General features: G+C 47.7%; 1 protein-coding gene and 1 long non-coding RNA gene across 6 annotated transcripts in view; one reads left to right on the forward strand and one right to left on the reverse strand.

Moving 5' to 3' along the window:
- LOC141415391 (uncharacterized) overlaps positions 1-19,838 on the reverse strand; it is a 41,259-nt gene extending 21,421 nt beyond the window's left edge. The window contains exon 1 of the long non-coding RNA XR_012440351.1: positions 18,711-19,838. This is a non-coding gene — a long non-coding RNA (uncharacterized lncRNA). The remainder of the gene's footprint in view (positions 1-18,710) is intronic.
- Positions 17,639-25,827, forward strand: part of Epb41l4b (erythrocyte membrane protein band 4.1 like 4B) — a 132,152-nt gene continuing 123,963 nt past the window's right edge. For all 5 annotated transcript variants that reach the window (XM_074051307.1, XM_074051308.1, XM_020175896.2 and 2 more), the window contains exon 1: positions 17,639-17,959. In XM_074051307.1, coding sequence (XP_073907408.1) covers positions 17,654-17,959 — 306 coding nt within the window. In that variant the 5' untranslated portion in view covers positions 17,639-17,653. The remainder of the gene's footprint in view (positions 17,960-25,827) is intronic.

The raw sequence follows: 25,827 nt of genomic DNA on the forward strand, positions 1-25,827 counted from the left end.
CACATACCTGTCATCCTAGCTATAGTGGAAAGAGTAAAATAGGAGGATCACAGTCCAGGCCAGCTTGTGCATAAAAGGACTGGAGGCATGGCTTAAGCAATACAGCATCTACCTAGCAAGTACAAAGTCCTGAGTTCAAATCCCAGTTACCACCAAACAAATAATAAGATAAAATTTAAAAGTCTCTCAGTCTGTGATTCAGATTTCAGTGTTCTTTAGAGCTCTCCAGGTGATTCTAACATGTAGCTGAGGCTGAGAACCACAGCTTTAAAAGGGTAATGAAAGAAAGTCATGGCTTTAATGCACTGAGGGCCATATAAATTTAATGGCCATATTTCCAATCTGTACTTAGGTGTTTTATTTCTTTAAATCTTGCTTCATAATGCATGCTGGCCTCCCTTTGCAAAGCCAGTGAGAGATCTATAAACAAGTTATAATTTCAGTGCTTAAATTTAATGAGAAAAACAATTTCTTGGATCACTTTTGCTCTGTGATTTACCTCTGCTCCAGGAAAGATTCACTGGCTGGCAGAGCCCAAGGCCACCTTTTTTCAGTGACTAGGCAGATTGATCTGGAAGAATGAGAGAAGTCAGAGTTCATCAAAGTAAAAACTTAAAGATAGTAGGAGAAAATGCTGGAGGAGGATCAGATATGCATTTTGAGTGCAGTAGCCCAGCCTCCTGGGGTCAGAGGGTAGGAAGGGTCAGAAGTTTACATGGGTGGCACACCAACATTTAGGAACCCCTTGGACTGGACTTTGGTTTGTACTGTAGACAAGAAAGCCAAGAGTAATCAAATTCCAGAGGCTCAAAATTCAGCCCTCTATTTCTTCATCCTTTTCTCTCTTCCAGCTCAGCTACCTTCCCCTATGGTTTTTAGGAAACAGTGTGACCACAGAAAAAACAGGGGTTTGGAGTTGGAATTCACAGCCTAGCTCCATCATTTACTGGCCGTGTGGTAGTCACAAGAATTTTAACCTCTCAGCATTAAGTTTTTCATCTGTGAACTCAGAAAGCAAAAATCTGAGAACACAGAGTTCTGCTCTGTCAACTCTACTTTGCCCGTGGATTAAGACAGCACCAGCTATACTCCTCAGACGAAGGGCTTTGCCTCTTCCACCTGGGTTCATCTTCCCCAAGATTGGCCTCTCCTGGAAACCATACTTGACTAGCTCATTTGTGAGGAGATAAGATCAAAGAAGCATTTGGGCTGAGGCAAGAGGACCCCCTCCTCTGGACACCCCAGTGTCATGGTATTCTTTTGCCTGCTGCATGAGGAGTTCATGGCCAAAAGCATCTGCCTGTTGTAACCACTGCTTCCCTTTCTAGACCATGCTACAAAGGCCAGGATCCTGAAATCCCTGTCTAAATGGGCCTGACCTCACTTTTGGGGTCCGTAAGGACTGGTTCCTAGCTCTACCCTCTTAAGGATGGACTACATTCCTGTCTGAGACTCTGAAGTAGGTCAAGAGGGAGGAGGTCATGAGGATAGAGACTAACAAAGCAAGGATATCCTGCTTCCACACAGGCACATCCTTGTGGTCGTCCAAGACAGACTCAGAATAGAGAAGGTCAGGTCAGGTCTGGCAGCTCTCCTTGTCTTGCCACTGTTCAGCACAGAACACAGATAAGCCTAAGAATTGTACATTAAACTTGGCCTTTCAGGTGATTGTGGAGATGTAAGGTAGCACATACCTTATTTAGCAGCTTGTTACCTTGCTTTTTAACCTTAAAAAAATTGAGGCATATGTTAGTGGACCTCACCTTAGCCCTGCAGGTGTTACAGACAGGCCTGGGAAAAGGAATAGGACCAGTTAGTTGGTTGTGGGGATTAAATGTAACAACAAGAGTAAGGATTATTCATTCTCTTTGGTAATGTCATTTCTTAAAACATGCAGTTACTGAAGAATGTCCACTGGCTCCCCCTTCTTTCCAGAGAACAGCTTCGTCCTGTGCTGACTCACTGGAGAAGGCTAGCAGGGCTACAGACCTTCCCATGGACACCCTGATGCCTTAGTCAGATGTGGCCAAAGAAATGGCTCCTGTACCAACCAGAAAAGCCAAAGTCCTTCCAGAAGTTCCTCTCAGGGAGGCAGTCTTAGGGTGGACATTACTGCAGGAGCCCAGGCCTTCTAGGAAGACCTGAGGAGAGAGAATTCTGGGTATAGGAAGCAGGGAGGCTGCAGTAACCACTTTGAGAACCCTGGGAGCTGTCTGCAGAGGTTCATTGGCCTGAGCTCAGGTATGGTACATGGCCATGTTTCCTCAAGGACCAGGGGAGGAGGAGGGGAAGTGAACTGATCTGGCTCAGAGGTCTAGCTCTCAGAGAAGCCAGACTTCTCTGATAAGTTGGAACTGGTAGAACTGGTTCCCTGTGCTAAGTACTATCTCAAATTTGCTGCCATGTATCTATCGACCTCATACTTTGAAAAGACCCATTTGATTTCTGCATTTTCAACAGTAAGTAGGCGTATGCTATGCTGTGAGGAAATGGGGCTGGGAATGGAAGGCAGAGAAGGCAGAAGGAACAGAATTTGCCAAGAGCTGCAGGCAGGGAAAAACTTGTGTGTCAAAGTCAGTGAAGTATGAACCCCAAGTGTGTGGAGGGGGCTGGAGACAAAGGAGCTGGAAAGGAACTAGAAGTGACCTTGAAGTATTCTGATGGTGCTTCATGGATCAAAGAGAAAAAAATGCTCCTTAGATTCCACAATGTGACTTCCTCCCCAGTAGAAGAGGCTCTTAAAAGCTTTGGGAAATTTTTTAAATTGTATTTACTAAAAATGAATGAATATTTAACCCATATACGTGTGTGTGTGTGTGTGTGTGTGTGTGTGTGTGAATGAACTCTTGGTGATTAAATTTTGACTCTATATATCTATCATTCTATCTTATATTCTTTTAAATCACCACAAGTAGAAATTTACTTCAAAGCAAACAATAAAACATCTGTAAATCACAGAGAAGTTTACTGTCCTCCTTGGTTCTAAAACACAGATCCTTGTGAAAATCACAATCTAGTAAAAGTTTCCAGAAACCTCAAGATCTCCAATAAACAAACAAACAAAAAAAAAACCAAACAAGCAAAAAGCATTACAACACTTTCGATTTATTCAAATGCTAATGAGGACTGTAATTCTCAGAAACAAGTTTCTGAGTCCAGCCCTCTAGGGTAGCAGTCTCCTTAAAGATCAGGAACCAATCACACAGAAGCAAAGCATAAACATGTTTTGATTTGTTCTCTGCCAAATGTTATCCAAGGGCCTGAGGATTAACCATGCAGTCAATCCACCTCCATGCCGTCCTTGCCTCCCCCCAGACACTTTAACTGTGTCTCGCCCCTACCCAGGTTGGCTCATTTTGATGATGCAACACTGGTCCTTTATACCTAAGGTTAGTATAAATGTAACATTGTTTATTTGCCAAATCCCCGAGAGGCAAAGAACTAATTAATCTATTAAGGCTTCTCTTGGGAAAAAGTCAAAACTTTCAGATGGGAAACCTGGGTGGATAATATCAGGGTATTTTGCAATGGGGCTGGCCAGATGGCCCCAAAAGATTCAGATGGCTCTGCTCAGCACATGCTGGGGCTCATACAAGCTGGGGGTACAAGCAGGGAGCACAGAAGAGAGAGAGAGAGGCTCTATTTATACTGGAGGAGGACCTGTAGCCTCACCCAACCAGTGTCCATTGTTCTCTGCAGTGGGACAACTGTGCCAATGCCTCCAGAGCTGAGACTAGAATAAGGAAGGTGCAGCCAGAAGTGGGACCTCAGGAACTTGCTGGCATGCCCTGTAATCTTCCCAGGAACAGAGTTGAAGGCGGGGGCTCAGCTCTACAAGTGGAAGGCTACACTTGAGGCTTTTCCTGAAAGATGGTCACGGTCCCTCTTTGTAGGAGGTTAATGATCCCCCCTGAAAGTCTCCCAGGGAAGCCCCATTGACTGGCACTTGGCCTGGCCAAGTGGATGGGGCAAAATCAGCTTGGTTTGTTTGTTTGTTTGTATATTTATTTATTTGTTGTGCTGGTGATTGAACTTAGGGCCTTGAGCTTGCTGGCAAGCACTCTGCCACTTGGGACATGCCCCCAGCCCTTTTGGTTTTACTTTGTTTTTCAGATAGGGTCTCACAATAACTTGCCAGGGCTGGCTTCAGACGATTCTCCTACCTCTGCCTCCTGAGTAGCTGGTATTACATATATGCACTACCACATCTGATAAGCTTAGTTTGTTTCTAAGCTTCAGCCTTTCATATTTTCCCCAAATCTTAAAGGCAGCAGAATCCTGGAATGACTTCCCTTTTCAAGGGTTTTTCTCTGACAGGGACACAGAAATAGATGACCAGATCATCAAAATGAAGATAACCACAACATTCCTGGAAAAGACAGAAAAGAGGGGATTGATGGGCACCCTTTTTCTGCAGAGGGAGAGAAAACCAAGAAAGCTCAGCTCCAGGACACTTCAGAGCGGGGGCTTCGTGGAGGGGATGAGACTCTCCTCAGAAGGCCTTTATTATAACATGGTTTCTGTCTCTTTAGATCTCCAAGCATAAATGCTTAACTATCTAGAGAGCTCCAAATTGGCTTTGTGCCATCGGTACCCACAGGGTGAACACAATGTGTGTCATTTAACATGGGGGCTTCTTCTAGAGCTCCATCTGTGGGAACTTTCTGCAGCAATAAACTGGCCTAGACCTGCACTGTTTAACAAAGACACATGTGACTCCAAGCACTTGAATGCATCTGGGGGAAACAAGGAATGGAATTTAAAATTTTATTCTTTTGACTTCAATTAAGTAATAGGTAGGCATGGTGGTACATACCTGTAATCCTAGCACTTGGTCTCAGAAGTTTGAGACCAGCCTGGGCAACGTAGCAAGACACTGCCTTAAAGAAAAGCCAATTACTTATCCATTACCCCATGCTACCTCCAACATCTTCCAAAAGATATGCCAAGTTCATGGAGTGCTTTCTGAGAAGCTCAGAATCACAGTAAAACTTAATGTGATATGCCTGAGTGGCTCAGGTTCCTTGTCATGCTGGTCTTCTTGAGTAGAAGCAAGGCTGAATAAGGACCTATATGAAACTCTCCTGGACAAGCCTCCAGCTTCTCCATAGGGGTTTCTTTAAAATGTTAAGCAGCTAAAGAAAGAATGGAAATGAAATGTCTGTTGTAATTGTTTGCATCGAGCTTCTTAAAAAATAAAAATAATAACTAGATAAATAAGTAAGACAGTAGGCTAGTAGCTATTACATTGAACAACACAGCGAGAAGTCTTCTGGCTTTGAGATGTTGAGAAGGGCGGGTGTCTTTGCTCTTTCTGGCCTCCTACTTTTTCTTGTATCCTGGCCATTCTGGCCTCCCCTTGTGCAACTGTCTGGCAGCTCCATTGCCAAAGCCTCTCCTCAGTTAACCCTACCACACTGGCCAAACTTCAGCAAGAAAAAACATTGTACTATCTGCTTTGAAAAGAAAGCATCTTTCTCTGAGCAGGATGAGCTTGGCAAGGATTGCTGAAGCTGAGTGTGATATTCCAAACCGCTAATTTGCAAAAACAATTCAGGAAAGTGCTACTTAAAACACCAACAGGAGTGAAGGCAACATTTCTGAAATTTGTGGGAGGCCAAAGTCCAGGCCACTGGAGGTTATGTTTGCTAATTGTCTCAGTGGTTGTTTATTAAACAACTATGGAATATTTATTTCTCTCTGTCAGAATCCTTGGCCCAGGAAGACAGCCTCACTCACTGAGATTTTCTACCATCACTCAAGCTGAAGATTCAGCCTGAAGTCGAGCATGGTGGTGCATGTCTGTAGTCTCACACGTGGGAGGCAGAGGCAGGAAGATCATGAGTTTGAGTCCAGCCTGGGCTACAAAATGAGACCCTGTCTCAACAGATCCTCAGCCCTATTTCTTTTTCCTTTTTTGGGGTGGGGGGACGGACTGAGGTTTGAACTTAGGACTTTGTGCTTATGAAGCAGACACTCTACTACTTGAGTTACACCTGCAGTCCAGTTCCCTCTGGTTATTTTGGAGATGGGGGGTCTCGAGAACTATGTGCCTGGGCTGGCCTCAAACTGCAATTCTCCTCATCTCAGCCTCCCAAGTAGCTAGGATTACAGACGTGAGCCACTGGCGCCCGGCTCCAGTTTCTGATCAAGTAGAAATTTGGAATCATGTAATCCGCTTTCCCCACCAAACGATCTACAGGATGTTTTCAGCATTGCCTTTGTAACTCAGGCAAACTGTCCTAGGAAGAGAGTTGGGAAGGCACAAGGACTCTGCTCTAGGCTACTCTGCACAAGCTGCCTATAGTGAGTTGGGTCAGGGCTGGGCATTGACTCTCGAGCAGCCATAGGTCATAAAGTGTTGGTTTGTGGACTCTAACCCGGAAGCAGGGAGAATCCAACACTGGCAATGGCAGGTGGGGGTCAAAGGGCAAAGCCAAGTATAACAACTTAGATGGGGAGCTCTGAGCCAGACACTGATTTTGCACACTGAGACTCTGTATTTTTAAATGCCTCAAGTAATTTCAACACACTTACACCCACCGTGCTCTCATTCCATACCGTCACAATCACCCGTGACACGACACTTGTACCTCACCTCAGCCTTCTCATTTGAAGCTTTAACATAGGGTATGACCAGTTGCTTTGCTACTGTTGGTGGTTCTTCTGTGTAAGCTTTCTCTTTCATATTTCCTTAGGGTAAGGGCTGGACCCGTGGCTTATGCAGTAGAGTGCCTGTTTAGCAAGTGCGAGGCCCTGAGTTCAAACCCCAGTACCGCCAAAAGAACCAAGCATATTTCCTTAGGATAGATTGCTAGTGGTGGGATTGCCAGGCCAAAGAGATAACTATCCTTGTGTTTCTGGCTGATATTGCCATCCAGTGGGCTGTTTACATGTACTGTCATCAAGGAACTGAGGGTGTCACTTCACCCTGCCAGCCCTGCCAGCATTGGGAATATCACTTGGGGGCTGGGGATGTGACTGAGTGATGGAGCACTTGCCAGGCATGTGTGAGGTCCTGGGTTGGATCCTCAGCATTGAAAAAAGAAATATCATTTTGCATCCCCCCCCCAAATTTTCTGTGTTTGTAAAGTAAATTTCAGACTATACCTCAAGTCTGCTTTAATTTGCATTCACTTGATTGTTAGTTAAGATTATCAATGAGCCATTTCCCACTGGTGTGTTTATCATCCAGGTGTAAGTTTCCCAAAAGTAACATCTTCTGGATACCCCTTCTTCTACTACCAAATCTATTCTTCCTTATATTTTCAAAACTATAATAGAGCTTTCAGCATCTCCAGTAGTGACATCTGAAAGCCCCCATCTGAAGAGTAGTCCTTGACATTTAGTGACACCTCTGTGGTAGTGTTTTCCCCCAGGTGCTTTGTCCACAGTGACTGGCACAATACTTGTCAATTCGCCATGACACTTTGGTTATATGGCCAAAGTGGGCAGTGGCCCTATAAAGGTAAGACAAGAGGATTACAGAAAACTGAACTGGGGCTAGAGGCATGGCTCAAGCACTTGATTAGCAAGCGTAAAGCCCTGAGTTCAAACCCCAGAACTGAAAAAAAAAAAAAAGAAAACTGAACCCAAGGTTCATGCCTGTAATCCCAGCACTTGGGAGGTGAAGGCAGGAAGATCTCAAGTTCAAAGCCAGCCTGGCTACATAGAAAGACCCTGTCTCAATAGATATATCTATACACACACATAAAACTACCATGTGGCAAGTGGGAAAGAATCATGTTTTTGTTTAGAAAAACAATGTATATTTATTATTTATTGATTTGTTTGTTGCCCTAGGCCCATTACCACTAGAGTGTAAATTTCCAAAGTCAGGAAGGTCAAACTATACAGGTCATTTTAAAGTTGCTTAAAAATTCTAGACTATGAGCCAGGTGCTGGTGGCTCACACCTGTAATCTTAGCTACTTAAGAGGCAGAGATCAGAAGGATTGTGGTTCAAAACTAGCCTGGGTAAACAGTTCTCAAGACCCTATCTCAAAAATACCCAACACAAAAAAGGGCTCAAGCCTGCCTAGCAAGCGTAAGGTCTTGCGTTCAAACTCCAGTACTACCAAAAAAAAAAAAAAATCTAGAATATGTTTATATTGTAGACTACTGTTTGAACTTTACAGTCACATTATGCTTTAAAAACATTTGTTTTTACAAATTACATAAAGATTGCTGTTTTCTTAATAAAATTATATGTATATTATACATCTGAATGTCTAAAAAGATTTATAGCTGGCCCTTCATGTCCACAGGTTTCAAATCCAAGAATTCAACCAACTGCAGATCAAAACTATTCAGAAATGAGCTAGAAGTGTAGCTCAGTGGGAGCTAAGTTCCGGGGTTCCATCTGTAGCACCAAAACTCCTTTTTTAAAAAAATAACTGTCTTACTGAACATGTATAGACCTCTTTCCTTGTCATTACTCCCTAACAGCATAGTACAACGGGCTGTGGATGTAGCTCAGTGGTAGAGTGCTTGCCTAGCATTGGCAAGGTCGTGAGTTTGATACCCAGCAACACACACACACACACACACACACACACACACACGGAGTCATTTACATTATCTTACTTATTATGCAATCTAGAATGATTTGCAGTGTACAGAAGGATGTGTGCACTAACCCATTTTGTTGAACTTTAGGTATTCTTTATATATTAGAAATCTTAAAAAAAAAGAAATCTTAATACCTTATCAGGCATATAATTTGCAAATATTTCTCCCATTTTCTGGATTGTCTTTTCACTTATTTGATAGTATTATTTGATGCACAAAAGCTAATCAATAAAATGATAAACAAAGTTCACTTGTTTCTTTTTTTCTTTTTTTTTTTTTTTTTGCTTGTTCTTTTTTTGTCATATCCAAGAAATGACATCACTGCTAAATCTGATGTCATGAACATTTTTCCCGAGTTTTCTTCTAGGAGTTTTGTTACTTCTTATGTTTAGGTCTCTGATCCATTTAGAACTAATTTTTGTATTTGGCAGAAGGTAAGAGTCAAAATTCGTTCTTTTGTATGTGGATATCCAGCTTTCTCTGTACCATTTGTTGAAAAGACTGTCCTTTTCATGTTGAATGTTCGATCTTGGCACCCTTGTTGGAGCAGTGTTTTGAATATGGCTCTGATAGACTTTAGGTGGTAAGGCATTTTTGTAGTAGTGTGTGCCTCAGTTTTCCCTAAAGTAATCTTTGTCTCTCCCCCCAGACCCAGACAGTCACTATAGGTAGGCCTGGGGAGACTCTGACAGCACCCAAGTAGGAGAGGCCTCAGGCAGCATCTAAGGGCAGCCCTGCTAGGCCTGGTTGCTCCCTCTGGATGCCAGCCCAAACCAACCTGGCTAGGGGACTGCCCAGACCAGTTTGTAGGCTTTCTGCTCCCTAGAGCTGACTCCTGAGCCATGGTTTCTTCTGTTTGGAGGCTCTCTCTCTCTCAATCTCTTCCCTGACTTCCCCCTCCCCTTTCTCCCACTCTCTCCTCTCCTCTCTCCCAGTCCTGCATGGTCCTTGCCATCCCCTAGATGGAGGGCTCTGAGCTGCTGACCTCACAGCGCTCCTGCCAGGCTTAGGCCCTTCCTCCCCTGGGCCCCTTGCCAGGCTGTCAGACTCTGACCCACAGGTTTCCGTGGTTTTAATGGATATAAAATTATCAATAATAGCGTGACCAATAATGTTAACAGCAACAATTTACATTTATTGGAACTTACTAGACATCTTTTACTCCCACCTATGAGATCAATGTTATTAGGTTCTGGTAACAGACTAGAAACTAAGGTATGAGAGCACAAATTCTGTGCCCAAGGTCACACAGCAAGTGAGTGGCACAATCAGGATTCAAATGCCACCTGCTAACCCTCTTCTATACCAGACTGCTGTCTGATGCCCATTCTCACATAGTAACCATAACCAAGTGCCAGCTACTGTGGGAGGGGAAGAAAGGAGAAAAGGAGCTGTACTAGGTAGGAGTGACTTTACTAAGGTCATAGGTGATGGCATGGGTAGCATAAAGTTTCAAAGGTAGTTTCCAGCCCTGGCCTTTCCATTGTCCACTGGGCATTGGCCACCTCTACAGGAAGGCAGCAAGAAGTAGGGGAGCAGGGTGGGAGTAGGCAGCCAACAACTGAGGGAACTTGTAATGAAAATTCTGGAACACAACACACCCACCATTCACCAGGCCCGACTTGAGTCTCTGCCCGTGGCCTCCCAGCCCCTCTGGCTGGCCTCACTGATACTGCCTTCTTAGCAGGTTCAAGCCTGCCCTGTTCTGAAGGAATTCCCTCAACCAGACATGTGTGTGGCAGGGGATGAAGAGGTAAACAGGATGCGTCTCTGCCTTCAAAGGTCTTGGGAGGAAGGCAACTGCCAACCAGACATAAGAAGAACAGGAGCGCGGGAGCCTCCTCTCTCATCCCCACCAGCCCATCCATCACCATGTCACATGGGGCATGCGTATTCACTCTGCTCTGTATTCACTCTCCTTTCTGCCCCTTTCCATCCCCAAACTAGTCCAAGCCAACTTCTCGGAGACAGCTAAGTACTGGCACCGCTTAGCACAGAGGTGCTGCCCAGTGTGTGGCAGGGGGGATTCACACGTACATAGTAATACAAAAGGTCAGGTCTTTCTGGAGAGGGTCAGAAAGGCTCTTACAGAGACCCACCTGGGGTCCAAAGGGTGAATGAGTTTACTAGTGGGTAGATGAGAAAATATATTTGAAGGGGACAGATTCACATAGAAAGACACCTCAGGACAACTGCAGGCAACAGGATGCCATCAAGGTTGGCCTTCCAAAAGGAAGGTTGAGCTCTGGTTTAGAATGTGTTCAGTCTCCCCAGCAAATTCAGCTGGTTAAAAATCTTTATGTGACATTTGTCCAGACAGGCAATAGAGACAGCCTGGGGCCCCCTTCCAGACTCCTACAACTCTGTCATCTTTACTGGTGCCCTTGTTACCAGCCCTGGTACAAGACTGCAAATAGGAGAACGACTTCGCCATTGGCCTCCTATTGGGCCCTAGTTGAGGGATGGATAAGAGGGAAGGGAATGCAGGGGATGGCGGATGCAGTGATCCAGGGCTCAAGTGATGACTGTGGAAAAGTTGGGGGTGGGAGACCAGATGTTGGGGGATGAGAGAGATAATTGTACATATCAACTTTTGGTAGAGAAAGGCCTTGCCCAACCCCCCCAGGCCAGGAAAATCTCCAGCACACCTCCCATTTCTCTGGTTCAAGAGGAGGGAACACTAATCTGATTGGTCAGATTCCAGCATGAGGGCAAGGCCAAGTTTACTTGTGAGTAGGGTCACTGAGCGTCAAAAACAATGGCACACAAGAATGTGGCCTTCTGGTCCTCACAACCACGCCTAAGAACACTTGCCCTTGCCTCTCAAGGCAGCTACTGCCCCAGGGAGGAACGGCCCAAAGAAAAGGCAGGCTCAGGGAGAGGGAGAAGAGGTATAAGCAGGCACTGCAAAACACAGCACCAAATCTTCTCGTTGCAATTGCCTGTGGTGGCTGTGTCCCTTGGGAATTCCAAGGGCAGAAGGGCAGGACTGTCCTGTATTGGCTCCTACCATAGGACATCTAAAATGCCCACCTTTATTTCTAACAGCTCAAAAGGGAGAGCAAGGTTGGGGGACAAGCTGATGAAGGGTGGGGGTTTCAGAGCAGGAATGAAAAAGGTGGTGGTGTCTTATAGACCAGAAACTGGCTCTGGGAAGCAGAGAACAGGCCCCCAGTGAGTCAGTGTGGGTGGAGCAGGGTGTGGTCAAGGGAAGAGCTGGGTTTCAGTTTGGAGAGGGGACAAGGGAGGGAAGGAGGCCCAGCCAAATTGTTGTGGGACCCAGGGTTCCCAGCCCTGCTGCTTAGCAACTGTGTGACTTGGGGCACCCGCTGTTGCCCTGAGCCTAGTTTCCAATAGGCAATGGGGACCAGAACACCTCATTGCCAGGGATGTCAAGAAAACTTACTTAAATGCAGTAATGACTGTGACAGCAGTTAATGAACCTTAAGTCTGCACAGCACACAGGTGTTATCCTTTTTGTTATTCCCCTGGGAATGAAAAGCAGGGTGCCTTTAATCAGCATTGTCAGTCCCCAGTTGCACTCCATGTTCTCTGGCCAGTCTTCCCTCCAGCTTCAAAAAACACCATCTGCTCCATCCCTCATGCCCCATGTTTGTGTTTGTCCTCAGAGACTCCATCATCCCTTTGGTTCTCCCTTTCCCTGGGCTTCAGGTTTCTTTTTTTCTCCTAATAGGTATCAGCCTTGCCAATATTAAAATAAAAACCATGCCTCCAAACCTTTAACTGATCACTCCCTCCTTCTTCCACTCTTACATTTTATAGGATTTTGTAGGTTATAAAGCTTTTTTTTGGGGGGGGGGCAGTGGAAGGGGCATCCATTTTTTGTCACCTAGTGAATGTCAAAATGAAACTTTGAGGCTGATGGTACTCACCTATTTTACAGATGAGAGAAGTGAGTGTCAAACCAGAAGTCAGCAGAAACCTGGTATTCTTTCTTTCATAGAGAATTCACTGTCTCCTTGTGATGCTAAATGAGTGGTCTGGATATACCCTCTGCACTTCCCTGTTTTCTTTAAGCCCACATACTCCATTCATTGCTTCTTCCATTGTACGGAACTGAAGGTTGAGTAGAGTCAACAGCTATAGTCTCTTTGAAGGCCCGGATAGACCTCATTTCTATTCATGTTTCACTGACATGTATCTGATTCTACCCACTCCCTTCTCTTTCTTCAACTTCTCTTTCCTTGTCTTGAACCAGGACTTGAAGTCTATTGTGGAGAGGAAGGGGGAGTACTTTTGTGTCTATGGTTCCTGTTCTTTGGCTGTGTACTGTTAGCTCAGCTGAGGCACGGGACTGTCACTTTGGAATGCTGCTCCATGGTGAGCTCTGACTTGTGACAGGATTTCCAAAGTACTGGCTACCACCACCAGCCACCCAGTTGCCCAGTCTGAAGACTTTCCCAGAGAGAGCAAATGTACCTTGGTTTTTACCAGGTTGGTAGGAGTTGAGTGATTCAATGGCAAATATGATCAGAGCTATCATATCTTGTGACTTGGCCAGGTATGAGAACATTAATGTCAGCAATCTGGGAAACAGCAAATGGTATCTCTACCTGAAGCTAGGACCTTCCAATGCCAGTGGAGCAGGAGCAAGGAAGAACTCAGCTATAGGTTATGGTGCGGGGTGCTGTGTAGTCCTCTCTTGTTCAATATGGTAGCTACCAGTTACGTGTGACTATTTAAGTTTAAATGAAATAAAATTATTTAGTTCCTTAGTCATACTTAACACATTTCAAGTTCTCAACAGTCACTTGATGGGTGGCTAGTAGTCAAATGGCTACCATATTGGATGGAGCAGGTGTGGAATGCGGGCTCACCAGTGAACTCCAGAAAGAGAGAGCTTAGCATGGGCAACCCAACAGTGAGTTATATTAGAGATGGAGGTAGGGAGGCAGCAGGGAGGGCAGGCACCATAATAAATACCCCTCTTCCACTTTCTGCGTGCATCTTCAGTATGGATATTAGGTCATCTTATGAGAGCCACATGCACCTCTCAAGGCAGGATGTCCAACCTTCAGGGAAGAGATGGGCCTAAGGCTGCCGTCAGATAAAGAGAGTGCACTCTGTTTCTTTCCAAATGTGATCTCTTATGTCTAGAAAAAGACCTAGATAGTAGGTGTTTAGAGGGGAGATCTAGTGATTGGATGTTGTGAATGAAGTCAGAAATATGATCTCAACTAGAGGGAAAAGACTGGCTGAAAATACAAATTTAGGGCTCAGTGGTAGTCACCAAAGAGTCATTTTTATCACTGCTACTTCTGGATTTAAGAGCTTAGATGACTTCTAACTGTCCATTTATTTTAGTATGAGCATTGCTAATTACTTGCCTGGAGATGAGTTAGTGTAGACTGTTTCCTGAAGGGTGAACCAAGATGGTTCTAGACAGAAAGGCAGGAGAAATCCTGGTGTCTAAGTCCACTCATGCTACTACAACAAAATACCACAAACTTAGGTGGTTTATAAACAACAAACATTTATTTCTCACAGTTCTGGAGGCTGGGAAGTCCAAGATCAAAGCATCAACTAATAGGTGTTTGGTAAGACCTGTTTCCTGGTTCCTACTTTCTATATCTTTACATGGCCAAAGGGGTGAGGGAGTCTCTGGGAGTCTCTTTCATAAAGGTACTAATCTCAATGTGGGGACAGAGTCTTCATGACCTAATCACCTCCCAAAGACCCTACCTTCCCAAAACCCTACCTCTTAATCCTTGGTGGTTAGGGTGTCAACCTACAAATTTTGGCGGGGGAGGGACACAAACATTCAGATCATAGCATTAGGGGTTCTGAATAATAGTTTAAGAACCAAAGGCCCATTTCAGGGTGATGCATTAATAAACATGATATATGTGCAGGTCTGACCAATTCATATTAGGCCTAAAGGAAGTCCAAGAAAAGACAATTAAAATCTTTGATGGGCTGGTTATAGACTTCAGATAACAGAGTCATCTTAAAAGACAAAGGTCAAGAAACAGCAGCAATTGAAACACAATATTGTGAACAGATAAAATACAAACCTGCTCATTACATGTCGAAATTCTGAGGTTGCAATTTAACATGAGATTTTGTTAAGGCAATGCTTAAGCCTTGGTGGTTTCTCCTTGATACAATAGAGAAAATAGTGGTAACTCACTACTGTGCTGAGGATTGCTTGAGATCCCTTAGGTGACAGTACCTGACACATAGGAGGAAAGGTAAAACTACAGCCATCTGGAGTCCCTGGTTGAAAAGATATGGTACTGTCCATAACATGTGGGATGTGAAGTCATGAGTGTGGGAGTCAGGGCTCCACTCCAATCTTTGTTTTCCTTACCTCTAAAAAGCAATGACAACATCTCACCACAGAGCCATTATGCAGATGAAATGGGATCCTGCATTCATTCAATAAGCATATGATGAATGCCTGCTTTATGCCACACGGCAGGCTAAGTGCTGGGTGGGAAGAGAATGGTAAGAAATGTCTTGTCCTCATGGAGCTTAGAGTCCAGCAGGAGAGAACAGCCATTCATAATCACAAGCCTGAATGAGTGATGCTTACTAGGAGAGGCACAGCACCATGAGATTCACAAAGAAGATCACGGAGGTGGGAGGGCTTTGAAAGAGATAATGCTCCGAGCTAATCTGTGCTGCACTGCATTAGTTTCCCATTGCTGCTGGAATAAATTATCACAAGCTCAGTGACTTAAAAACAACACTGATGTATTCTCTTACAATTCTGGGGGCCAAAAGCTATCTTATGAGCTAAAATCAAGGTTACGTTCCTTCTCGAATCTCTAGGGAATAATCCTGTCTGTATCCCTTGGCTGCTGGACTCATTACTCTGACACTTGCTGTTTTTATCACAGCACTTTCTCTGACTCTGACCCTCCTGCCTTCCTCTAATTAAGTCCTTTGTGATTACACTAGGTTAATACCAGGTTAATCTGTCCACTTCAGCCTCTTTAACTTACACTACAAAGTCCATTTTGCCACACAGGGTGACATATTCACATAGGGTGCATATCTTTGAGTAGCCATTACTCAGTCTTTCATTGTACCCCTATGCTGATGGTAGGAAATGGGCTATTCTTAGAAACCAGTAAGCAGACTCGGGCTACCTTTGAATATCAACTTGTTGATGGCATCTGTTAGATGTGGTCACAGGGGGCAGATAGCAGAGTGGGTATTAGAGGACTGATTGTAGATGTCCCTCAGAGTACATGGGAGACCCTCAAGAGTGTCATAAGAGAACTCTAGACAACAAGTGACGGTACTGGCTGCTCCTCTCTGCAGCTCTGAGACCTTGTGCAAGGATATTACATGTCTAAGCTCCAAAATCCACCTAAGTGAATGAGGATAAACAGAACTACTTGGAAGGGCTGGAGGGAAGATTAATGAAGTTATCACCATAAATCACCTAAGACACTGCTTGATTTTCAGTAGCCTCCCAAATTCATTGCCCCCTCCTTTTTTTTGTCTCTTCTGCTAGGCCACACTGCCTTCTTTAGCCTCCTAGAAACCTTCACTTCTTGCCAATCATGAGCACGCTCCAGTAACAGTTCTGGAGCTTCATGAAGCAGCCTGTGTTAATCATGGAGTCCTCAGTGAGTCTCTTAAGCTCTACCTCAGTTTCCCCCTCTGTACAATGGGGACAAGCCTGGTTCTATGGAACCAGGCTGTCAGGAGGCTTAAGTAAAAAGATGAATGGAAAGGGTTTACCACAGTGTTTGGCACAGGATTAAGGACCTGATAAACAGTAATGCTATTCTTCCCAACAGGCCTGACCTCCTTTCAGCCCTCTCTTCCACATTCCTCACTCAGCAGCCTGGGACAAGCCACTTGTCTCTGAACCTGTGGAACACTGCTTGTAAATAATTCCCTCTGATTGCAATATTCTCAACGTGCCCCAATTCACTTGTCTCTTCTACTGCGTGTCCCAGCTATCTGTGCAACCTTGGCTAGCCTTCTCAGTATGGTCATTCATGCAGGTCCTTGTCTCAGTATAGGGCAAGAGAGAGGTCTTTGGAGCAAGCTGTCTCCTGCACAGTACATTGGAAAAGCACTTCCCTCTTCGCTGGCCTCAATTTCCTTATTTGCAATGAGTCCATTGGACTGGAAGGCTAAAACGACTCCCAATTCTGGGATCTTCAACTTGACAGAATTTAATTAAGTAGCGGGGACCTCATAGGTTACCTAGATCACCTTTTTCCTTTTCCAAAAGGGGAAACTGAGTGCAATTTTTTCCAAAAGGAGGAACTTAATGTTTTTCTCTGGCCCCTGGGGCAAACCTTTCCAAGAGGTCGGACAGTGTCCCTTTCCTAAGCGCGCCAGGGGGGACTCGACGTCTCTAGGGCTCAGGGCGCCGCCGGAAACACGTGTGTGCTCACCTACGTGTACACACGTGAGCACACCTACAGCAGCAGGGGGCGCTCGGGCCGGCAGGGGGCAGCACAGACCCGGCTTGCAATTACCCGGCGCAGCCCCGAGGGAGGAGGGCGTGCTGCAGTCCCGGCGGCGGTGGCGGCAGCTGGAGGTTCAGCCTCCCAGGTGGGAGGCGGGGGCTGCAGGCGCAGGAAAAGGCGCCTTGGGAGCGGGCGCTCGGCAGGGCCTCCTCGGCCCGGGCGCGGCGCGGCGCGGCTCGGCGACAGGGCGAGCGAACGCGCCGGGAGCACGCAGGCGCTCTGCTCCGGTTGGCCCTCGGCCGGCGCGCGGCGCGGGAGCAGCCCGCAGCCCGGCCCCCGCGCCCCCTGCGCCTCCCGCGCCTCCCGCGCCCCCCGGCCGCCCGTCGGCAGCGGCCCCTCGGCAACCCGCCCACCCCGAGCGCGCGCGGCGGCGGCGGGACGGGCCCCGGGCCGCCCGAGCGCGCCCTCCCGCCCGCGGCCACTCGCAGCCGGCGCTGGCCGGGCCGACGCGCCCCGCGGGCGGCCGGAGCGCGGCCTCGGCCTCGGCTTCGGCGGGAGCGAGCCCCGGGCCGCAGCCCGCGGGAGGCGGCGCGGGCGGCGGCGGGCACTGACGGCGTCGCGGGGCGCTCCCGGGCGGCGGCGCAGCAGCGCAGGGGGCGGAGGCAGGGGGCGCCCCCGGCCAGGATGCTGCGGTTCCTGCGCCGGACCTTTGGCCGTCGCTCCATGCAACGCTACGCGCGGGGCGCGGCGGGGCGCGGGGCCGCCGGGCTGGGGGACGAGCGCGACGGGGGGCCGCGCGGGGGCCCGGCCACCGCCGCTGCGTCCTCGGCGCTGCCGGCTGCGCCTGGGGGCAGCGTGTTCCCGGCCGGCGGCGGGCCCCTGCTCACGGGCGGCGCGGCCGTGCACATCTCCGCCGCCGGCGCGGCCAAGGCCACCCTCTACTGCCGCGTCTTCCTGCTCGACGGGACCGAAGTGAGCGTGGACCTGCCGGTGAGTGACGGGGCGGATCCGGGGACACTGGCACTCCGCGCCCCTTGGGACAGCTCCCCCAGGCCCAGTGCTTCCCTCCGGGACCGTCCCCTTGTACCTCTCCGGGGATCCCCTCCCCCATCCTCACTGCCAGCCCTCCTTGGTTAGCTTGGTACTCTCTCGGACCACGGGTCTGGGTCTTCCCCGGGACCCTGTCTTTGGTCCGCGCCCCCTCCTTGGCACGTTGCGCCGCAGGATTGCTCTTTCTCTGGCGCCCACCTAGTCTTTTGGGCCTCCCTCTTCCCCAGCGCACAATGTCCCCAAGTCCCGAATCCCCGCCCATTGGCACGGGTACCGGGTATTCTCGGCCAGTGTTGCCCTTCCGCCCCCACCCCCAGGTTCCAGCGGGGGCCTTCCTGATGTTGAGTTATTGGGTAGGAAATTTCAAAGCAATGCGGGGCTACCCCGGGATGTCCCGCACTCGTCATCAGGCCTTGGCGAGAAGGTGGAGAGAAGTCCCGCCTGCTGCCTTGCAGGTGCTTAGAGTTTGGGAGGGGCTTAGGGGACAATTTTTCCTCTCTGCTGGTCCCTTCTGGGTATCCCCGGCTCCCACCCCAAAAAGCCCCTCCAGCCCGCAACCTCGCAGGGGGTGGAGCGAGTTGGGAGCTAACTCGAAGACCGGGTCAACTTTGCTCGGGCAGAGACCTTGGGGCGCTGGGAGTCGGCCCGGGACGGCCGGCTCACCCGACTCTCCACCACTCCCAGTACTTACTGCGCGTGGGGCCGGCTGGGCACCCGAGGGCAGCGGTGTCCGGACCTGCGTCCCCGCCAGCCGCCCACAGGTGGTTTCACCACTGCCCTGCTCCAGTGGAAAGCTAGGCCGGCGCTGCTGTCCCCGGCAGACCGATCAGCCACCAAAGAGCCTTTCTGGCTGAAGGGGCCAGTCAAATCCAATCAAGCCCACACATTAGCCGGACGCCTACTGTGCACTGGCGCTGCGGCAGATGGTGCCTTGGGGAATCTTCGGGAGGACTGAGGACACCTTAGTAATTGAGATTTAGATGAGTTACAAGATGGTTTCAAGGCAAGGAATTAAGTACCCCGACTTGCAAAGAAAGCATTTAGGCCTTTACGGTGGCAGGAATTCTTTGGAGTTCAGCAGAGAACTAGGAAGGTGGAAGGGTATCAGAGCCTTCCACCCTGTGTGGGTTTAATTTCGAGACTGGTTCAATTTATAGCAGCTGTTTTTCGTGGTTCCTTGTGCGCTCCATAGAATATAAGTTCGTTATGAAAATACCCTTTCTGGGCCATTTTATACATGGAAAAGGAGCCAGCATTCCTGTGTGCAGAGCTGTTTATTTAAAATAGCATTTAAACATTGCTGCTCCCCAAGAGTGAGGCTCTCTGGCTTTTTTTTTTTTTTTTCCTCCCCCAGTGGAAGAGGAGGCTTGAGAGCCAGGAGGAGAGGAGAGGTGAGCTTCCTGCCTCGGGAGTGGGCAGCTTGGGTTTGGAGAGGATGTGGCGTAGTTTGCATCTGGGAGAGGAATTCTATCCATGGGAACTTTGACAGTGCTCCTTGCCGGTGGTTTTCTTGTCTGTTCCCCGGGGATAATTCCTTTATAAAATGTATTGCTACTGTCAGCCTTGTGAGACAGGTTGAAGTGATGTTTCTGAAATGAAAAATGCAAAGAGAGTAAAGGCGATGCATGTTAAATAGACCCAAATAGGTACGCAAAGGAACAGACTGGGTTGGGAAAGCTGACTTTTGCAGCGGGGAGGGGCCCCGGCTGAGCTTGGGCGAAGGGGACATTTGCATCCTGAAAAGCTTTCTTCCTTTATAAAAAGCAGCAGAAGAGTTCACCCATCCAGGTTTTTGTGTGTGTGTGCGATGGCAGATTCCTCGATGCCCCTAAGATGTGATTTAGTGAACCCCGAGTTTTATTTATACACACAGACAAATGCATACCTTGTCCAAAGGCAAATAAAAAGCAAGTGCTGGCTTTGTTGTGTGAGCTCTCAGGGAGGAAAGATGAAGAAAAATGAGAGTGAGCAGAGCTCATTGATTTAAAGATTTATTAGATATTAGAACTGCATCGCTCATCCTCCTCCACTGATCTTCCCAGATCAGAGTGTTAGTTCCTGTAATTAATTCTCCCAGTTATGAGGTTTAGCACCAGGTGGCTAGCTCCCCAGTGAATTTGTAGCTTTTGTGCTGTTCTGCAGACCCACTTCCCTGAACTCCTTTTGTATGCTCTTTTTAGCCGTGTGGTACTGCTTCTCATTTATTCTCTTTTGTGTTTCTGGATTTTTTGCTACTTCCTGGGCTCTGGCTTTGCCTGGCTCTTGTCACACAGATGGGATTTACCTTTGACCCTGATACCCCTAAGCCCTGATCAATTCCATTGACACCAAGGGACCTGGCCAGGCTGATTGTGACTGCTTTGTAATTAAAACCCTCTGGTGGCATTGGCCTCAAGAATTCTTTTGCTTAACCTACAAAAGTGGTAATGTGTTTTCATAAACCTTTTTATTAGCCCTTGTTAGGACACTTGGGTTCTGAAATTACCTGGAACACAATAACACCCTCAGTGTGACCGTACTGTGGCACCTCAGTTCAGTTAGTCATCATTTATTGGGTGTCTGTGATGTGCCAGACTCCATGCTGTAGACACAAAGGTGAGTGAGACATGGCCTGGAGGCTCTTGGGGAGACCTAGGTGGAAATACGTTTTTTAAATTCTGACTGATGCTAAGCGATGTGACAGGCACACGCTGCCTGGGTGCTGGGGATGGGTGGGATGGGGTAATTATGCCTTCTTAGAGTTTTTGACACTTGAAATGGTAGGATCTCAAATCCAGTGTCCCTTGGCAAAGCCATGGCTCAGCTGTCATATATAAAAAAGGAAGAAGCCACTGTAATCCTTCTCTTCATCAAGTCTCCAACAGGCCTGGAGCCCTGTTGTCTGGTGGTAGGTTGAGTCCCTAGCACTTCAAGGAGTTCTGAACCTTTACTGTTAACAGTCAGTTTCTCAATCTTTGATAAAACATGAATAAAAAGGTCTTTTAAGCAGTCCAAAGTGGGCTTGCCGTAGAGACCCAGCTCCCAGGTGAGTCCTCGGCCCACCCTGCCAACCACTCCTCTTCAGAAAACCTAGCCCTACCTTGGAGGGCCCCTCCCTTCTGTTAGTCCAGGGCCCAGCCCTCAGGTGTGGTCTGGTTTGAGCAGGGCAGGCTGAGGGAGGAGGCACCTTCCTTCTATGAATGCAGCTGAGGAGCCATTGGTGAGGTTGGCAGCGGCCCCCACTGTTGACTCGTATTAGCTCTCTGTTGACTAAATCCCTGACCTCGCCTGTGCTTGGGCTGCTTAGCCCCACCTCCCTCACCTGCGTGTGTGCGTGTGCGCCTGTATGTGTGTGCAGCCCTCAGCAGCTCCTTTGGGAAAGCTGTCAGGAGGTGTAGCTTGCTGGTTAGCACTCCTGTCATACTTTGCAGGGGACCCGTGGATGGCCAGTGTAGCATTTGGTGCAGTTGCTCTCGCTGTATCTGGAACCCAGCATTGACTCATTGGGGTACAGTGTGAATGTGGAAAATTCAGTGCCATCTTCCAGCCTGCTGTGCTGCCTTGGGCAACTTCAGCGTTCTGAGCCTCGATCCCCTAGTCTTTTAGATGGGAGGATTAAATAATGAGAAGGATATAAAGAGCCTCAGTACACAGCCAGATGCTGAAGGGTGGCTAGGAGGTGGTAATTTTATAAACTTCTCTTTTTGCATTTTTGGACTCTGGGAAGGAATTGAAAAAAACTTCTAGTAATGGATGTTAAAAGAACAAAAATAAAGGTGTGCGGGAAGGTTAGCCTTTGGCTGTTCTTTAATGCAAATTGGAAGTCAGATGTAGTACGAGAGATGTTTTTTTAAAGCATCCCCTCCTCACGTTGGTAGAATGTTAGGATTGGAACCGATGGTCTAGCCTGTAGTATAGCATAAAGGTCACATGCCTGATGTTGGAGTTGACAGGGACTCTAGATAGCACATATCTACCCATTGTAAATATGGGAAACTGAGGCCTGAGGACACACAGTGACTTCCTTCCATCACCTAGTGAAAGCTCTGGAATGAGCTCCTTTGAGAAGCTGTAATGCAAAGGGTTGGTAGTAAAATGCCAGCCTTGCCACCCTTAGTCCTAACACCTGGAAGGGGTAGTTGGAAGTAGGGACAGATTTTCCTAGTCAGAGGGAAACTCTAATAAAATGAGTCTCTAACTTTAGTGTGTGCAAAGATCGTTTGCTATTTGTTTGTTGTTGTTTGTTTTGTTTTTGAGAGAAACGCAGTTTCACTGTGTCACCTAGACCAGGGTTGAACTTGAGAATCAGTGATCTTCCTACCTCAGCCACCTCAATGCTGAGACTACAGGCATGCACCACTGAGCCCAGCTCATCTGGAACTGAAATTTCCAGAGCCCAACCCCAGAACTCATAGTTCAGGAAACTGGACTTTTCACAAGTTCTCCACTGCAGGTGATTTTGATGCAGTGGGGAAAGGAGGATGTCCAGCTGCACTGTGCATTAAAAACCTAGGTGGGCATTAAACCCTGAGTTCAAACCCCAGTGCTGTTTGAAAAAGAAAAAAAAACCCAAAACAAGAAAAACTGTGGTGGTTAATAGGGGAACAGGGTTGGGGTGTGTGTGTGGGGGTGAGGGGGTTGACCTGTGTTTCAGGAAGCTTGTTTTTAATTTTGCCACAGTGGAGTGAAGGCTAGGCCGGAGGAGGGACTTGATAGTTCAGTGAGGGGTGATGAGGGTCTGGCTAGGAGAGGGGACAGATGGCCACAGCAGTTCAGTTCACAGGTGGAGTCAGTGAGCGTGTGGGGGAGGAGCAAGGTAAAGTCAGAGGAGTCTAGTTTGAAGGGTAGGGCTGTCCTCAGGGTCCTCAATGTGTCGTGGGGAGAAGTGGGGGGGCCATCTAGGACACCCCAGGAGGTAGGAGAAGGAGAAAAGCACTTCTCACTTCGCCCTCTTCCAAGGCTCTGAATGCCACAGCTACTTTGCCTTACAGCAGACCCTGCAGGATAGGAGTTCGCTATAGCGGCTCCGTGAGGCTGTGAATGAGATTAAGGGGAGTCTTGGGTATCCAGGGGCATCATGAGTCTGTGACTTTTGTAAATATGTCTCTTTGGTTTAAAAGGAGGGCCGAGATGGGTGGTGAATGTCCTTCTCAGGGGGTTAGCCTAGAGGAGCGATCTCTAACTCTGGTTCCACACTTACTGGGTTGTCAGTGTTAATATGAGAGAGAGGGTTGGTGTCCAAGGAATGGATCTGCCTGGCCAATCCAGGGCAACATGACCCTACATGGTACAGGGCTCTGAACAAATATTAACTTGCTAAGTACTTCCATGTGCATAATCTCATTGAATTCTGTCCCTGGTTTAGAAATAACAGAAGGCCAGTGGGGGCGGGTCCTTCCTTTAAATTCTTGTGGAGACTTAGAAAATATCCACCCCGCCAACCACAGAGAGCCTCCACCGGCAGTGTGTCCTCCAAAGGTGCATTGCATTCTTCCCCATTGCTGGACGCCTCTTGGCTTTTCCCTCTGCCTCCCTGCTCCTCCTGGAGCCTGCTTCCTCAAGGATCACTGTTGACTGGCCACCACTCGCCCAGGCTGCTGCCTGCAGCCAGGCTCAGCTGCTGATTCATCTGCGTGTTTTTTCAGATTGGTGTGTGCATCCTATCCGCCTTCATTTCCCATTTGGAAGATGCTCACAGCAGAGGGATTAGAAAATATAGAGAGGCAAGGGAGGTTAAAACAGCATCTGAAATTTCAACAGAGGTAATAATAACCATTGGTAAAATTGTATCCTTTAGATACAGTTTACAATCCTGTACATAAATAGATATAAACATGTATTTTATGATGAACTTACGTGGGCTATTTTCTGGTCTCCCCTCCATTTTAGCACAAGTGAAGATGGTCTGTAGACCCTGAGTTTGTGTATCTGTAGGATGAGGCCTCTGGCCCTCCTCTGTCCATTCCTGGGGAGCTATGCAGCACTGGTTGGCCATCTGTGAGCTGACTGCCACCTCCTATCCCTGCCTGGCTGAGAAGCAAGCTGTGTGCCCTCTGAACCCTCCTTCCCCCCAGTCACCTTCTCTTGCTGGCAGTTTAAAGGTTTCATTGATGTGGCCTCCCAAGTTCCTTTGCATCTAGGAGCACCTGCTCTGGGTCATTTGCAGCTCTCTTTCCTGTCCGTGGATGCCCAAGGCTCTGCTCTCAGCCAGAGCTGACCTGGCCAGGGGGTTGGAGCTTTGCAGCCTGCCTGGTGCTTCCTCAGCCCCGTCTCTCTAGTCTTATGTCTCCTAGAGCTGATGTGTCTTACCTGTCACGCTTGATTCTAGTGTCTGCTTTATTTTTCTTTTCCAAAATGTTTTTACTTAAGTTAAACTTTCTTTAGTTAACGATGGCTTATTGCTCTCTTCCACTGTGTTAAGCATGAGGAGGGATATGGGAGAGACCAAATGGTTTCTTGAGCTCCTAGTCTATGGCAGATATATAACCCAACATGGAGCAGTGCAGGGGAAGAGCAACTAAACCATGGAGTGAGTTGGAGGTGATTTGATGCTCAGAGTGACTGGGATTTTCTCAAAGGATGCATGAGAATGTACCTGTTAAATTTTGTTGGAAGGTATCTTGGCAGCAGGTGCAAACCCATGGAGGGTAAGAGCCAGAAAACCCACTCACTCCCTGGGCTCTGGACTTCTTGAGGGTAGAATGGGTTAATTATTAGCTCCAGCTGTGTCCCTGGGTCATAGCGGGACCCTCTGAAGTGCAGTTGAATGTCATGAGCTAATGATATAGGCCATCCTTACTGAGCGTTTGCTTTTGGGCCAGGTTCTGTGCTTAGTGCTTCTGGGATTATCTGTAGAATGTTCATAAAAACTATGCTGTGCTTACTGTTGTCGTCCCTGATTTGTAAAGGACAAAGCTAGGGCTTAGCAGACAGGTCCAGAACCTTGCCTGGAGTCTGTGTGGGTAGTTAGTGAGGTTGAGTCCAGCTCCAGGCACAATCTGGCTGGGCATGTGTGATCTGAGAAGTCTCTGGCAGCTGGATGGGGACCACTGAGCCTCAGAAGGGTTTCTGCTCTTGCAGACCATTTGGGATTTCCAGACACTGGATTTACATCTTGGTCAGACTGGTTGAAGGCAGTCTGGTTCCATGACTGTAACTCCAGGTCAGAAGTAGGCTACATTTTTTTTAAAGTGCATAGTAGAACAACATAAAATTATCATCCATTCTGCAGCATAGCAACTAGTTGGTTTCACTTTACTCCTTTCAGTCTTTGTGCTTTTATGTACCTTTTTATCAGCAAAGTGTGTGTCTTGTGTGTGTGTGGGTACTGGGGATTTAACCAAGGACTTCATGCATGTAGGTAAGTGCTGTACTGCTGAGCTACACCTAGTCCTATCCTTTATTTAAAACAAAACAAAACAAAACACCTGCTTTCCTCCCATGCAAGCTTCCTGACATGCTTCTCACGAGTTTGGCGCCCTGTTTGTGCTTATTCTGGGTAATTTAAATCCAGCGTGTGTCTCTTTGTGTGGCGTGTGTGTGTGTGTGTGTGTGTGTGTGTGTGTGTGTGTGAGTAATACCTGTCTCCGCCTGTCTCTTGGGCTGGAGGTTGACAGGCAAGCGCCTGGTCTTGTGGCTATTAGGCAGCCCTGCCTCCCAGGCTCACAGAATTTAGGCTGCTTTCCTTAGTGGCCACTGCCTGGCAAGGTGTTCTCATCTCATTCCAGGGGGTCTCTGAAAGCAGATGGCCACAGGCCATGTGCCTGGTAAGTGCAGTAGAGCCAGATGGAATCTAGATTTCCTGACTCATTTTCCAGTGCTCTTTCTCC

The sequence above is a fragment of the Castor canadensis genome, chromosome 13 (assembly GCF_047511655.1).
Source record: "Castor canadensis chromosome 13, mCasCan1.hap1v2, whole genome shotgun sequence".
NCBI lineage: Eukaryota > Metazoa > Chordata > Mammalia > Rodentia > Castoridae > Castor > Castor canadensis.